The sequence below is a fragment of the Lepus europaeus genome, chromosome 7 (genome assembly GCF_033115175.1).
Source record: "Lepus europaeus isolate LE1 chromosome 7, mLepTim1.pri, whole genome shotgun sequence".
NCBI classification, from domain to species: Eukaryota; Metazoa; Chordata; class Mammalia; order Lagomorpha; family Leporidae; genus Lepus; species Lepus europaeus.
The window spans coordinates 20,998,492-21,014,403 of NC_084833.1; the positions used below are offsets into that span (position 1 = coordinate 20,998,492).

Sequence of the window (15,912 nt, forward strand, 5' to 3'; positions counted from 1 at the left end):
GACTCAGGCAGGCTTTTTAATCCTGATCTAAAGGAACCACCACAACCCTAGAGAGAGAAATAAAAAGGGAATCGAGTGGAAAAGGCCTCCACCACAGATGACTCATGCTCCACTGTGTGACTTGCTGGCACATTACTAAGACATGGCAGCTGGGTTCATTAGTCACCTTAATGACTTCTTCAAAGGAAGGATTCTCCCTATAAATAATAATGAGTTCTGCATGCACAGTGTGTGTGTGTGTGTGTGCGCGTGCGCTCGCTCATGACTCACCTTTCTACCATTCGAGGCAGCACCAATCGTGTCATCTGCAAGAGAGAAAACAAAACAGTCATGATGGCTAAGGATGCAGGCAATGGGTAACGTGAAGAAAATGTGCCCACACACAAGAGAAGGGAATCACGGAACCACTGGCCATAACTTATGTTCTCTGGATAATCTGACAGTGTCAAGAGGACGTAGAAGGGAACCACACGAACTTACTGGAGATAACACTGGTCATTCTTTTGGTGACCCTGGCTAAAATTAGTCTTGCCTGAAATGTAACATTGGCACAGAGATCTTCAAATAATAAAGGACTTACAGTGAAATCTATGGCTCCCAAAAAACATTAACAGAAAAGGACACATTATCAGCAGAAATATCCTGCCTACTAAGACTACTTAAGATTTCCAATCTCAAGAGCTCAAATAAATTTTTCTGGCAAAACAAAACAAAACAAATCCTTTAGAAGAATGCCGTAAAGTGACATGCTGGCAAATATGGCATCTATGTTCACAATCATTTCTTTTGCTGATCCAACTAACTGTGAGTAAAATTCATTAGTAAAGAAAGTCAAGGTTCTCTGTGGTCTCAGGTAACCACCCATGAAGAGGCAACACCTTTTTTTTTTTTTTAAGGAGGACTTCATAATTGTTGACCAAATACACATAATATGATGAGACCGGCCACTTCTAAATCCTGTTTTTAGATATTGTTAGCCAAGAAAAGTTCTGAAGTCCAATGGCTTGGACAAGATGACATCATAGTCCAGGACTGAGGTTGAACATGAATTCCTGACTCCTATATATAATTGGTTCTCTTTGAATGCTGTTTTGTAATAATAAAGTCTGAGTGCCTGCAGAGGAATTCTATGCTTTCTATACTGAATAATACAATGTATTGTTTCATATAGACATCATCCTGATAAGGTGGAGGGTTTTTCCTTAGAAATCACGTTGAAGAAAGAAAATGCCATCCAGACTTCACCAAGGCAAACTCTGCTATATGGGCATCCAATCCAGATGTGAACTCTGAAGCTGTCACATATACTTTTCGGCCCTAAACATGAATTCGTGTATCATAAAATTGTCAACTTTGAAACAAAGGAATATCTTCAAAGCACAGGGGAATCATGCCAACAGAAGTTATCTGAATTTGGCCAAATCTTCTGGCCCAGACAAAACAAAAGCAGAAACTCTAAGATTAAGTTTGACTACAAGCTTCCCCTAGGTCCTTCCTTCTTACATACGAGTCTGTGTTTTCCATATCAAACTCATCTTCACAGAATGATAGGGCAAAGACTGTCAACTGTCCTCCAACATTCTTTCCTCAGTTCATAGCAATAAGATTTTCTGCTGGACACACTGCCTTCCTACCCTCGGGATCACCCATAAAACTCTTATTTTCCCTGACCTCTGTCTCAGCTGCATGGGCCCTATGACTATGTTTATTCAGTCACATCTGAAGAGAAGTAATACATGCAATTTCTTGGCATTGTTCTTAAAGAGGGACAAGAAACCTACATCCTCCCCTTACTTTTCCTCTTCCTAGTGGTTAGAAGGTAGATGTGATACAAGGGGCTAAACCAGTCATTGTAGACCCCCTAAAATAAGTTATAAGCTAATGATGACAGAGCAATGAGACAAAAAAGAGCCAGAATCCCTAATGATTGTGGGGCTACCATGGCAAACCTTGGGTATCATTGCCAGAGAGAGAAATACATTTCTATTTTGTTTAAGCTACTATTAGATCGCTGTTACTAGAGCTAAAACGATTACCAATAATTCTAAGATGAGTGATCATTGTGTTGATAAAGACTGACCAAAGTTAACATTTTAAGACTCCAAAGCAACACCCAAAGCAAGCACAATCAGAAATTCTGCTCTCAGCCCAAACAGTCTCAAGATTTCATAGCTTTTAAGACTTGGTTCTATCTCTTTTTCTATGTTTGTTTGACCCAATTCAAAACGTGCCTACTGGGCTTCAACCAAACTTTATGGAGACAAGTCAAAGAAAAGCTGATTTCAGAATCTATCCTTTTTTTTTTTTTTTTTAAGATTTATTTTATTTATTTGAAAGACAGAGCTACAGAGAGAGGTAGAGACAGAGATCTTTCATCTGCTGGTTCACTCCCCAGATGGCCGTAATGGCCGAAGCTGTGCCGATCTGAAGCCAAGAGCCAGGAGCTTCCTCCGGGTATCCCACGTGGGTGCAGGGGCCCAAGGACTTGTGCCATTTTCTACTGATTTCCCAGGCCATAGCAGAGAGCTGGATCAGAAGTGGAGCAGCCAGGACTAGAAACGGCACCCATACGGGAAGCTGGCACTTCAGGCCAGGGCATTAACCCACTGTGCCACAGCACTGGCCCCAGAATCTATCCTTTCAACAATGACACTTTTTCTCAAATTAAATAATTAAACCTGTTTACACATTTCTTAAGATTTACCTTTTCAAACATAGTAATTGCTTAATACACAGCAGGTGTGGTATGTGGCAAGGCCAAAGTTCTCAACCTAGCAGCCCAAGTCATACTTGTGGTATGACTCTGAGTTAATTCCTCATCTTCCTTCACAGAGTCTTTTAGCATTAAATGAAGATGGTATCTCCATTACATGTTATTATATTATGAATCTCAAGTGAGGTATAATGTATTTGTCTATAATGGACTTTCACAGATCATGTCACGATGATGCCTCTGTTGGGAAATTAGTGTTACTTCTTCCTCCTAGGACACAGTACCACAATGAAGCCTCTGTTGAGAAATTAATGTTACTTCTTCCTCCTAGGTCACAGTACCAGGTATCTAAGCCTACCTTTAAGCATGATATGCCCCAGACAATTGAGGCCAAAAACACATTACAAGGTCATCCATTCAACTCAGTACACAGAATTATGTGTACAGTCCTGTCAATATTTTAAACTATCTTAGGTAGACTCTTCTTGGGATAATAGATTTGTTCTAAGGTTGGACTAGAATGAAGATTGAACAAATCTATAAATTTACTAAACAGTACTGAACTGTACACTCAAGAGCGGATGGATTCTACAGTATGCAGAGTATTCCTCAAGAAAATTGTTTTTGAAAATGCCTCAGTAATTATACAGATAAGAATGAAAGAACTACAATAAAAAAATACATTTGAGGGTACTTCATCAAACCCAGCAGATAAAAGAGCACTCAAGATGTCCTGTGCATATTAATGCATAGCCTGGAGTAACATGATGAAATACGGAGCCTTGCTTTGCTCAGTGGAGGTCACATTTGCTGCCAGAAGCTGGAGTGGGTGGTGAGAGCTCACTATCGAAAGGGAGGACACATACATAAATCATTACAGGACACTGCTAGGAGAAGCCAGAGAGCATCAATGGCTAGGAGAAGGAGCAGCCATGTCTGGGGCATCAGACAGAGCTTCATGAGTTTTGTGTCAGTTAAACTCTGAAAGAACAAATAGCAGTTCACTGGGAGAAAAGAAATTTTGGTAGAAGGAATCGAATACAAAACAGACAGACAATTGTGATGGACTATAATGTATGCTATAGAAGTGATGCATTTTTAAAAACCATTTGTTAGATGAGTGAATTAAACATGGAAAGAAGTAAAAAGTATGTGCAACTTGCTGTGTGCCATGCAATCTGTATTTGCATATAATACTACATCATGGACAGGTTCCCATGCTAGTAAAACAGATGGACATGAGATGTATTATCAACTGTGGAATATTTTTTTGCAAAGGACGTATTATATGCATTCTTAACGACATCTGAAAAACATGCATTTAGCACATTTCATCAGGGGACCACAATGCTTAGCTGTTAATGTATTAGAAGAGGTCCTCCAAACATTCAGTAAATAGAAGCTATTATTCAGTTCCCCTGAAGCCCTGAGACCATCAGAAACAGAATGAAGAAGACTGGCAACAAAAATGTCTGGAAGTGGGATTTGGATTGTCATGGCTAAGATGCTTACATCCCACATCGGAGGGCCTGGGCTTGATTCCCAGCTCCAGCGTCAGACTCTAGCGTCCTGTTTCTAATGAAAATCCTGGGAGGCAGCAGTAATTATTCAGTTAATAATGGTTCTTGACACTCATGTGGGAGATCTATTGGCATTCCAGGCTCCCAGCTTCAGTCCTGGCCCAGCCCCAGACCAAGCCCCAGCCACTGCAGGTATCTGGGGAGCAAACCAGCAGATGGGAGTGCTCACTCTCTCCCTCTCAAATAAATAAGTAATTAAATGAATAGATTTTTAAAAATAGCTTAAGGCAGCTGTTAAGATGTTGCTTGAGACGCCCACATTCCATACTAGAATGCCTGGGCTCAAGCCATGTCTCTGCTTCCCAGCACGCACCCTGGAAGGCAGCAGTTAATGGCTCAAGAACCTGGGCCCCTGCCACTCACAAGGGGGATACAATTGAGTTCCTGGCTTCAGGGCATTTGAGCAGTGAATCAGAAGATGAAGGCTGTCTCTGTTTCTCTCTCTCTCTCTCTCCACACCCTTTCCATCCATCCCTCACAAATAAAATAAATAATATTGAATGGAAAAATCTTAAAATATAAAAATTTTAAACATTAAAAAAGTCCTTACCCTGTGTGCGTATGTGCACGCACATACCTGTATTAGAAAATGAGACTGCTAACTCCTTTATACAAATGGAGAAGAGAAGGAATGAGGTTTGTAGCAGTGATCAGGCTAGAGAACTCCCAGGAAAGTCTGCCAGCTCTGCTGATGCAGTCTCATGCCCACCACCTTGGTACTGGAAGAGTACTAACACGTGGTCATATGCAGAGTTTTAAAGTTCAATTCGGTTTTCACCAAAGACGTAGATTTCCACATATAAGTACTGTCTAAAAAGAATATGACTGTCAGTTGGAATATTGGGAAAATACAAATGCATGTATCAGGAGCTGTTGTTTCCTTTATACCATTGCATGTCATATATTAAATGTCTTCTTTCCAAATGGCAAAAATTATCTAGAAAACGACCACAGACAAAATGAAAACCTGTAAAATATATTACATGTAGAAAATTATATCAACATTAAAAGTTTTCTTGATGGCTTTTTATGTATGGATCTGCTCAAAATAATATTCTTTATGACATTTAAAACTCAGCAAGTTTTTGTAACTTAACATAAGAAGCAGTGCTTTCGATGCCTGGCTGCTACAGAGCCAGAAACACTTGTTGAGTGCTCAGGGGCCAAGTGATCTATCAGCAAAGACCAAAGTCCCCTTGGGTGAAAGGTAAAGTCTGTCTTTTTAGCTCAATGGCTTCCCCTTTTAAGTTCTTGACTCTAAGTGATTTCTCCTTGCCATAAAATGGAACCTTTTTTTTTTCTTTGCCTGTCAAATAATAACATTGAAAAATCCTAGAAAAGTTAACCTGAAGCCCGTAAGCTTTTGTGAAATTGATTAATGCTGCATGTATGTTGGAATTATCTTTCCTTCTAATCGGATTACAAGTCCTAATAAATTCAATTTCAAGCCTTCTTTGTTTGGTATCTGTATAGAAATCATTCTTAATATTCTATGCCTAAGTAGAGAGGCTTCAATGTAGTCACATCAAATTAAATTCTCTTCAACATCAAGTTTTACATAGAATATATTTTCCCAAAGAAAGTTTTTATTTAAGGAGTACAAATTTCATAAGTACAACTTTAGGAATATAGTTATTCTTCCCACCATAGCTGCCCTCCCACCCACATTCCCACCCTACCTCCTCCTCCCTCTCCCATTCCCAGTACCATTCTCCATTAAGACTTATTTTCAATTAACTTTATACACAGAAGATCAACTCTATACTAAGTAAAGATTTCAACAATTTGCGCACGCACACACACACACAAACTGTTTGAGAACAAGTTTTACAGTTAATTTTCAGAATACAACTCATTGAGGAAAGAAGTCCTACATAGGATGTAAGTGCACAGTGACTCCTGCTGTTCATTTAACAATTAACACTCTTATGTATGACATCAGAAATCACCTGAGGATCTTGACATGGGCTGCCAAGGCTATGGAAGCCTTTTGAATCCACAATCTCTGTCAGTATTTAGACAAGGCCATAAGCAAAGTGGAAGTTCTCTCCACCCTTCGGAGAAGAGTACATCCTTCTTTGATGGCCACTTCTTTCCACTGGGGTCTTACAGAGATCCTTCAAGTAGAACATTTTTTTGCCAGTTTCCTGGCTTTCCATGCTTAAAATACTCTCATGGGCTTTTCAGTCAGACCAGAATGCATTAAAGGGTTGATTCTTCTTCTTTTTTTTTCTTTCTTTTTTTTTTTTAAAGATTATTTATTTGAAAGTCAGAATTACACAGAGAGAGGAGAGGCAGAGAGAGAGAGAGAAGTCTTCCATCTGATGGTTCACTCCCCAGATGGCTGCAATGGCCAGAGCTGTGCCGATCCAAAGCCAGGAGCCAGGAGCTTCTTCCAGGCTCCCACATGGGTGCAGGGGCCCAAGGACTTGGGCCATCTTCTACTGCTTTCCCAGGCAATAGCAGAGAGCTGGATTGGAAGAGGAGCAGTCGGGACTAGAACTGGCGCCCATATGGGATGCCGGCACTTCAGGCTAGGGCGTTAACCCGCTGCATCACAGCGCCAGCACCTAAAGGGCTGATTCTGAGGTCAGAGTGCTATTTAAAGTGATTGCCATTCTATGAGTCCACTATGTGGACTGCTTCCCATGCTGGAATATTCTCTCCTTTTTAATTCTATCTATTATTATTGCCTGACACTTCATCTTATTTATATGACCCTTTTAACACTTAATCCTATCTATATGATCACTTTAACACTTAATATGATCACTTTAAGACTTAAGATGGCATTTTTACCACTCAGCTTAATGGGATTTGGGATCCCATGGCAAGTTTTTAAACTGTACCCTTAGAAGTAAGTCCAGGCCAGCACCATGGCTCACTAGGCTAATCCTCCGCCTGAGGTGCCAGCACTCCAGTTCTAGTCCCGGTTGGGACGCCAGATTCTGTCCCAGTTGCTCCTCTTCCAGTCCAGCTCTTTGCTGTGGCCCAGGAAGGCAGTGGAGGATGGCCCAAGAGCTTGGGCCCTGTCCCTGCATGGGAGACCAGGAGGAAGCACCTGGCTCCTGGCTTCAGATTGGTGCAGTGCACCAGCCACAGGGGCCATTTGGGGGGTGAACCAACGGAAAAGGAAGACCTTTCTCTCTGTCTTTCACTGTCTCACTCTGCCTGTCAAAAAAAAAAAAAAAAAAAAGTCAGTCAGTCCATAGGAATGTATGCAGAACTATACAGCTTTACAGTTACAAACTTCTTCCTCTCTTATTCGCACTTATATTTTTACTGAGATCACTTTCAATTGACTTGATACACAAATTATTAACTCTGTGTTACGCAAAGATTAAATAAATGGTATGAAGAAGAAAAAAAACTTCCTGGACAATCAAGACAAGGGCTGTTCAAGTCATTGCTTCTTGAAGTATCAATTTCACTCCTACAGATCTCCTTTTAGGTGCTCTATTAGTTAATCGCAGATCAGGGAGAACATATGGTATTTGTCCCTTTAGGACTGGCTTATTTCACTAAGTATGATATTTTCCAGATTCATCCATTTTGTTGCAAATGACTGGATTTGTAGTATTCCATAGAGTACCTGCCCCACAGTTTCTTTATCCAGTCTTCAGTTGATGGGCATTTATGTTTATTCCATGTCTTAGCTATTGTGAACTGAGCTGCAATAAACATGAGGATGCAGATAACTCTTTTATTTGCTGATTTCATTTCCCTTGGGTAAATTCCCAAGAGGGGATGGCTGGGTTATGTGGAAGGTATATATTTAGATGTCTGAGGTATCTCTAAAGTGTCTTCCATAGTGGTTGTACCAGTTTATATTACCACAAACAGTGGAATAGGGTACATTTTCTGCCACATCTTTGCCAGCATTTGTTATTTGTTGATTTCTATATGAAAGCCATTCTAACTGGGGTGAGGTGAAGCCTCACTGTGGTTTTGATTGGAATTTCCCAGATGGCTAGTGATCCTGAACAATTCTTCTTGTGTCTGTTGGCCATTTGGACTTCCTCTTTTGAAAAATATCTTCTTCAGTCCTTTGCCCATTTCTTCATTCTGTTGTTTGTTTTGTTGTTTTGGAGTTTCTCAATCTTTTTATATATTCTGGCTATTAATCCTTTATAAGTTTCAGAGTTTGCAAATAATTTCTCCCATTCTGTCGGTTGCCTCTTCATTTTCCTTAGTGTTTCTTTAGCAGTACAGAAGCTTCTCAATTTGATGTAATCCCATTTATTAATTTTGGCTTTGCTTATGCCTCTGGAGTCTTTTCTGAGAACTCTTTGCTTATGCCAATGTCTTGAAGGGTTTCCCCAATGTCCTCTAATAATCTGATGGTATCGGGTCATAGATTCATGTCTTTAATCTATTTTGAGTGAATTTTTGTGTAAGGTATAAGGTAAGGCTTCATATTTCTGCATGTAGAAATCCAGTTTTCCCAGCACCATTTATAGTCTCATTTTATTTGGTATGCATCAATTGGTGTCTTGATATCTGGTTATTTATACCTTATGCCACATATTTCTGTGAAATCACTCTCTGAGCTCCATTTTACAGCTAACAAGCTGTTTCTAGAGTTAACTCAGTGTTCTAATTTTAGACTATCTGCAGGTGATAATTACTGTACCAAGAATTTTTTGTTCCTCCCAACATATTTCTAAAATAAGGTTACCACAACTTGTAAGTTCAGTGATTAAAAATACTAGACAAGTAGTAATAAACATGACTTTTATACTTGTTTTTCATGATGTGAATTTTTCCAAAACTATATAGCATGCAATTTTAATTTAATTCTTCCCTAAGTAGATAAAAGTTGCTGGAATAGAACTTCTACAACAATCAGAGTTTCAAATACCTGCAGGAAAAACAAGTGTTTCCCATTTATAAACATATATGACCATTTCATTAACCCTTATCATAAGAAGAAAAAAAAACCTTAGATGCCTAAAAGTCTAAGAGAGGTCAACATATGCTATACCACTCTTGGGTATCATATCATTTTATATGCAAACTGGCATTAGGTATTCAAATATACAAAGATAAATGGACCTATTGATGACAGCTAAATCCCTCTGGGGAAACCACATATTCTATTTATATTTACTGGTATTTCCTTGTACAGTTACTCATATTCTTTTGTTTGTTTGTTTTTTGACAGGCAGAGTGGACAGTGAGAGAGAGAGACAGAGAGAAAGGTCTTCCTTTGCCATTGGTTCACCCTCCAATGGCTGCCGCGGCCGGCGCACCGCAGCCGGCACACCGCGCTGATCCGAAGGCAGGAGCCAGGTGCTTCTCCTGGTCTCCCATGGGGTGCAGGGCCCAAGGACTTGGGCCATCCTCCACTGCACTCCGGGGCCATAGCAGAGAGCTGGCCTGGAAGAGGGGCAACCGGGACAGAATCCGGCGCCCCGACCAGGACTAGAACCCGGTGTGCCGGCGCCGCAAGGTGGAGGATTAGCCTATTGAGCCGCGGCGCTGGCCCAGTTACTCATATTCTGGCTGGGAAGTAAAGAGGCTGACTGGGCTCGTACAAATCTAAGCTAGTATTACTGGATCATTTAGTTGAGATACATAACTCAGAAAGACACTGGTCTAGAAAATCCCTGAAAATGTTTTATTCAAATGTAACCATCTGTGGTTGGGCTTATAAATGACTCATCTTCTTAGTGTTTGTATACATGTCTCCATTTTTGGCAACAATTCTGCCTTGCTTTTATAATTAGAAAAGCTCCAAAAATCTTATTTTAACAAAAAAAAAAACCTCACTAATATGAAAAAAATGTTTGTTTCTCTTTTACTTCTGTACCATCAGTAATACACAGTTTGTAGAAGAAACTTGATTTTATACCCAAGAGCCAATCTACATTTTCCCACTCTTTAGGATGAAAATGGATACAACAGAAACAACAACAACAACAACAACAACAACTTGTCCCAGAATCCAGGCAAAACTCCAAGAACCCAGGCTATTCATATACAGAATCCAGACACCACAACAGCTCCTCTGGCCACCTCTGCCCTGCCTCTATCCTGAAGAAACCTGCTTCAAGTAAACAGGATCTGAATTCAAGCAACTGAAAAATGAACCCACATGATTTATAGACAAACAATTTCTTAGATGCTAACACTTCAAATATGTTCTCAACTGGAATCGTTAACAATGATTTTTAAAAACCATAGTATAATCGTGAAAAGAATTACATGAAGCACAAGAATGTCACACAATGCCTATTTTGGAGCACTTAAATGCAAACTCCCACTGAAAGTCACACTAGAATGACACAGCACACATTTCCTTTGGCAATCTGTATAATTTGAGCTCTGTGGTACACAGAACAGAACCTAATTAGAAATTCCTAGAATCTCACCTGTATGGCCAACAGAATATTTATTGCACAGGGGGTAGAAAGTTTAATTACAGAAAGTTTTTTAGAGTGCTATGAGATCTCCAAGTAGTATTAGATTTTCCTTTTTATCAGTGTTTAAATCTTTGTGGAAAGTAAGAACACTCCTTGCTATTTTCTCTTACCCCCATTACTTAACATGAAGCCCAACCCCATATCATAAAAAAACTGGTTTTCCTTTGTCATAAATTCTGGCTTGATCTACATTAAAACAATTTAACGAAAGAAAATAAAAAGAACTTTCCAGAACAATGGGTTGCTGCATGCCAATGAATAACAATGAATTTTAAATCATTTATAAACTCCAAACAACAAAAAAATCTTAAATGCATATACCTTCATAAACATGTTTTCCAAATTTAGCATTCTATAATATGCTGAGAGCTTCTATTACCTAAATTTTTCTAAAACAAGCTGTTTTTGCAAAAGTGATAGATTTGGGGTGGAGAAAAATGATCCCTAAAGTCCTGAAAAAGATTTTACATTTTCACCCATGTATAAGGAATTTCTCCTATAAACTAGCCCCACTTTGAGCTGGAAAGAACCTTAGAACCAATGTACAACTATGCCCTCATTTTTGAAAGAAGAAAACTATGGAAAGAATGGCTATCCTGCAGCTCAGCAAACCCATCATTTTGTAGTTACGCCTGAAGCAGCCCATTACTACAAAACCCTAAAAGCTAAATGCACCCAATAATTTGGAAATTTTGAGGAGCATAATGCTAGCTGATTTCAAAATGGATTAAAAGACCCTAGATATTAACTTGGAATGTCTTAATCCAGAAAAGCCTGGGGTGGGGTTCCACAGTGAAGGTCATACTCTTCCTCCCATAAGTTATTAATTTCCTAATGCTGTTATATTAAAGTCTTGGGGGAGGGTGTGTCAGGATACATTCTTAGCATAATCCCTAAATTAAATATTATTAGGCTGTTGGACAGAGATGATTCTTATAGATTTCCAAATTAATAGAGGGCTCCCTCTACTGGTATTGTGTCACATGCTAGAGGCAAATCTATGTGAGAAAAATAAAACAAATGCTTCTCTGTGTTCTACCCATCTGCTCTTCCATCTAAATATCAAACATCTAAACATTATCTACTCTATGGGCATAGGTGCCATCTAAGAGGAACAGGCTCTCAGCAGACACTGAATCTGCTGGTGTCTTCATCTAGGACTTCCCAACCTCTGGAATAAAAATGGGCTTCTGTCTGTAGAAGCCGCCCAGCACGAGGCGTTTTTGCCCAGACAAAGGCAGAAGAGATTGATATAGTCAAAGTCATTCTAATCCCTCGACTCCACCAAGCAGCAGGGAAACAAATTCAGATGCCTTAGATGGCCAGGCAGAAGGTGTGAATGACCGTGGTTAGGCCAGACATCAGGGGCTGGCAGGGCCTGTAGTAATCTGAGAGCACAGGCCTCACTGCTTAGCCTGCTCAGCTGCTCCACAAATGTGGTCCCTACAACAGTTGAGGTCTATGTTACCTGGCTTTCAGATTTATTTTTTAATACCAATGAGAAACTAGAAATCTGAGTGTGCAATATCCTAATTTTGAAAACTGAGCCAACCAAAATGTGTTAGTAGGCCACATACAGTCCACAGATGGTCATTTCCAACCTCTGATCCAGAATCCCAGAATCAGAAAGGGAAATCGCCTTCTGCCCATCCCACACTTGGCAGATCCAAATATTCTAAGTTCTTGCAATTTTCTTCAGCATAAATAGCAACATGTGATCCAAGTTCAACTTTCAAAGACCTCAAACAGTATAATCCTTACTCTCAAAGAATTAGAACTAGAGTTTTTAGATTTACAAATTCATTCATGTATTTAAAATATATTTGTTGGGGTAGGCATTTGGCAGTGGCTAGAACACCAATTGAAACGCCCACATGCCACAGTGTAGTACCTGTGTTGCCGCCCCAGCCCCATTTTTGATCTAGCTCCCTGATAATGTGCACCCTGGGGAGCAACAGATGATAGCTCAAGTATCTGAGTCCCAACTACCCATATGGGAGAACTGGAATGAGTTCCAGGCTCCTGGCTTCAGCCTGACCCAGCCCCAACTCTTGTGAGCATTTGGGAGATAACTCTCCCCGCACCCCCCTTTTTCTGTGTCTTCCTCCCACTCCCTTTCAAATAAATAAAGTCTTAAAAAGTGTTAAGCATAATTTATCATTTAAAAAACAGGCCCAGAATTATGGCACAGCAGGTTAAGCCACAGCCCGCAATGCCAGCATCTCATATGAGCACTAGTTCGAGTCTCAGCTGCTCCACTTATGACCCAGCTCCCTGCTAATGTCCCTGGGAAAGCAACAGCAGAAGATGGCACAAGTCCTTGGGCCCCTCCCACCCATGTGGGAGATCTGGATGGAGCTTGAGGCTCCTGGCTTCAACCTGGCTCGGTCCTGGCTGTTGAGGTCATCTGGGGAGTGAACAACTCTGGGGAGTGGGTGGAAGATAAATAAAAATAATAATAGGGGGCTGGCACTGTGGCATAGCAGGTAAAGCTGCCACCTGCAGTGCCAGCATCCCATATGGGCGCTGGTTCGAGTTCCAGCCACTCCATTTCCGATCCAGCTCTCTGCTATGGTCTGGGAAAGCAGTAGAAGATGGTCCAAGTACCTGGGCCCCTGCACCCGCATGGGAGACCTAGAAGAAGCTCCTGGATCTTGGCTTTGGATCGGCCTAGTTCCAGCCTTGGCGGCCATTTGGGAAGTGAACCTGTGGATGGAAGACCTCTCTCTCTTTCTCTCTCTGCCTCTGCCTCTCTGTAATTCTGCCTTTCAAATAAATAAATAAATCTTTACAAAATAATAATAATGATGATGATAACAAAATAAAAACAAACTTGAATTTGTTGTACACTTGCTATATGTGAGGCCCAGTGTCAGGATATGACAAAAAACAAAAAGGACATGGTCCCAATCCTCATGGTGCTCAAAATCTGTAGAGATGCTCTAAACTTAGTGTCTCAATATGAGAGATTCTACACTGAAAATGAAATACTGAGTGAAGGGAAGAAACACAGCATGTGACGGCCACATACTGAGAGACCTAACCTGCTCTAAGTTGTCAGGAAGGCCCCCTGCCCTGGAGACATGGTCTCAAGTGCCCTGATTCCTCCTCCAAATCCTCCTAACTCAGCAAAGAACACAACTGCCACTGTTAAGTGGCAGCCGTTCATAAACTGCACTTTGGACTACATCTCACCCTCTTCTTTCACTGCTCTAAGAAAGGCGATGAGGAAGGCTGTATTTGCCAAAGGGCAGCCTAGTGATTTCCTAAGGGCCGTTCCGTAAGGTGCACCTTCTTTACCAAGCCCAGCAGCAACTTCAGGCTTTGGGATCATCTGAAAGAATGGTTTCCCCACACTTAGGCCAGGATGGCAGGCAGTTCAGGTCATATAGAAAAGGAATAAAGAGGCCATGGCTCACTAGGCTAATCCTCTGCCTGAGGTGCCGGCACCCGGGGTTCTAATCCCGGTTGGGGCGCCAGATTTTTGTCCCAGTTGTTCCTCTTCCAGTCCAGCTCTCTGCTGTGGCCCAGGAAGGCAGTGGAGGATGGCCCAAGTGCCTGGGACCTGCACCCGCATGGGAGACCAGGAGGAAGCACCTGGCTCCTGGCTTCGGATCGGCACAGCATGCTGGCCGTAGCAGCCATTTGGGGGATAAACCAATGGAAGGAAGACCTTTCTCTCTCTCCCTCTCTCTCTCTCCCTCTCCCTCTCTCTCCCTCTCTCACACTGTCTAACTCTGCCTGTCAAAAAAAAAAAAAAAGAAAGAAAGAAAGAAAGAAAAGGAATAAAGAATCTATGGTCTCCTGGAAGCCCCTAAAACTATGATGAAGGGACTCAAAGAACAGTCTGGCCCAGAAAAAGAAGGCAATCCCCAACATGGCAGACGATGAAACAAGTGATCTCAAATCAGAAACAGGCAGCACTAAAGAGACCTGTTTGAAATCAGATCCATGTTTGCCTGCCTCTGGACTTGGGACACTTCTCCTATTTTCATGATTCCTCTAACAGTAATCAATAGCGGTTCAACAACTTCATTTGCAAACTCTCTCCATATTCTGGGATGCAAATCCCTCCAGGTATCAAGCTGGAACTCTTGTGGAAAAATGTGGTTCCATATCCTGAGGTTAGTCTCTAAGGTCGTTGTATCTGGTGGGAAGGTCAATATTCTTGGTGTGAAACGAGATGTGCCTTAGATTTTGGTTACAGAGCATCTAAAATCTGCCCCACCTCATAGAACTTTTCTTCCAGTTTGACTGATCTTACTGGCATGTTCCCCACCTTACACAACATTTCTGTACCCCTTAACTGCTCTGCAGAGAATAAGAACAAGATTAAACTTGCCTCCGAAGGATTTGAAAGAAAGCCAGAAAAGCAGGCAATAAGACTTCCAAACATCTGTGGTAAAAGGAAAGCCCACTTAAGTAAGCCACGGACAGGGAAGAAAGGAATGGACTCTAATTATTATATGATTAAAAACTGAGACAATTAGCTGGAACTGGGCACTAAAGGGCCTGGGAGAGCTGTTCACGATTAAACATCAGGTGTCTATAGTCAAAACTATTCTGGTTAGGGGCTGGCGCTGTGGCGCAGCGGGTTAAAGCCCTGGACTGAAGCGCCAACATCTCATATGGGCGCTGGTTCTAGTCCCGGCTGCTCCTCTTCCAGTCCAGCTCTCTGCTGTGGCCTGGGAAGGCAGTGGAGGATGGCCAAAGTGCTTGGGCCCCTGCACCCACGAGGGAGACCCGAAGGAGGCTCCTGGCTCCAGCCGTTATGGCCATCTGTGGAGTGGACCAGTGGATGGAAGACCTCTTTCTCTGTCTTTATCTCTCTCTGTAACTATGATTTCAAATAAATAAAATAAAACTTAAAAAAAAAAAAACATTTCTGGTTCATACCTCCTCCCCAGTATCCTTCTGCACCGTATCACCACTGTACCTGATGATGATCTGCAGTTCCTCCCATCTGAGGGCATTTCGCTTGTACCATTCCTCGGTGGGAATGCAGGACACAAGTGTCCTGCACTTACCTGATCCACCCACATGGGAGCATTGAGTGTGAAGCAATGTAAAGCCAAGTGACTCAATGCTTATGATGTAGCTAGTACAGGACTCCCAACAAGATGCTGGGCTCTCCCCCAGCTAATGCCTGTGAATTAGAGGCCTAAGTCCAAAGTCACTCCTGGTATACTCCTCA

The 15,912-nt window shown here is 41.5% G+C and overlaps 1 protein-coding gene across 1 annotated transcript in view; it reads right to left on the bottom strand.

Moving 5' to 3' along the window:
* HSD17B12 (hydroxysteroid 17-beta dehydrogenase 12) overlaps positions 1-15,912 on the bottom strand; it is a 204,323-nt gene that overhangs the window by 34,987 nt on the left and 153,424 nt on the right. The window contains exon 7 of the mRNA XM_062196279.1: positions 271-305. Coding sequence (XP_062052263.1) covers positions 271-305 — 35 coding nt within the window. The remainder of the gene's footprint in view (positions 1-270; positions 306-15,912) is intronic.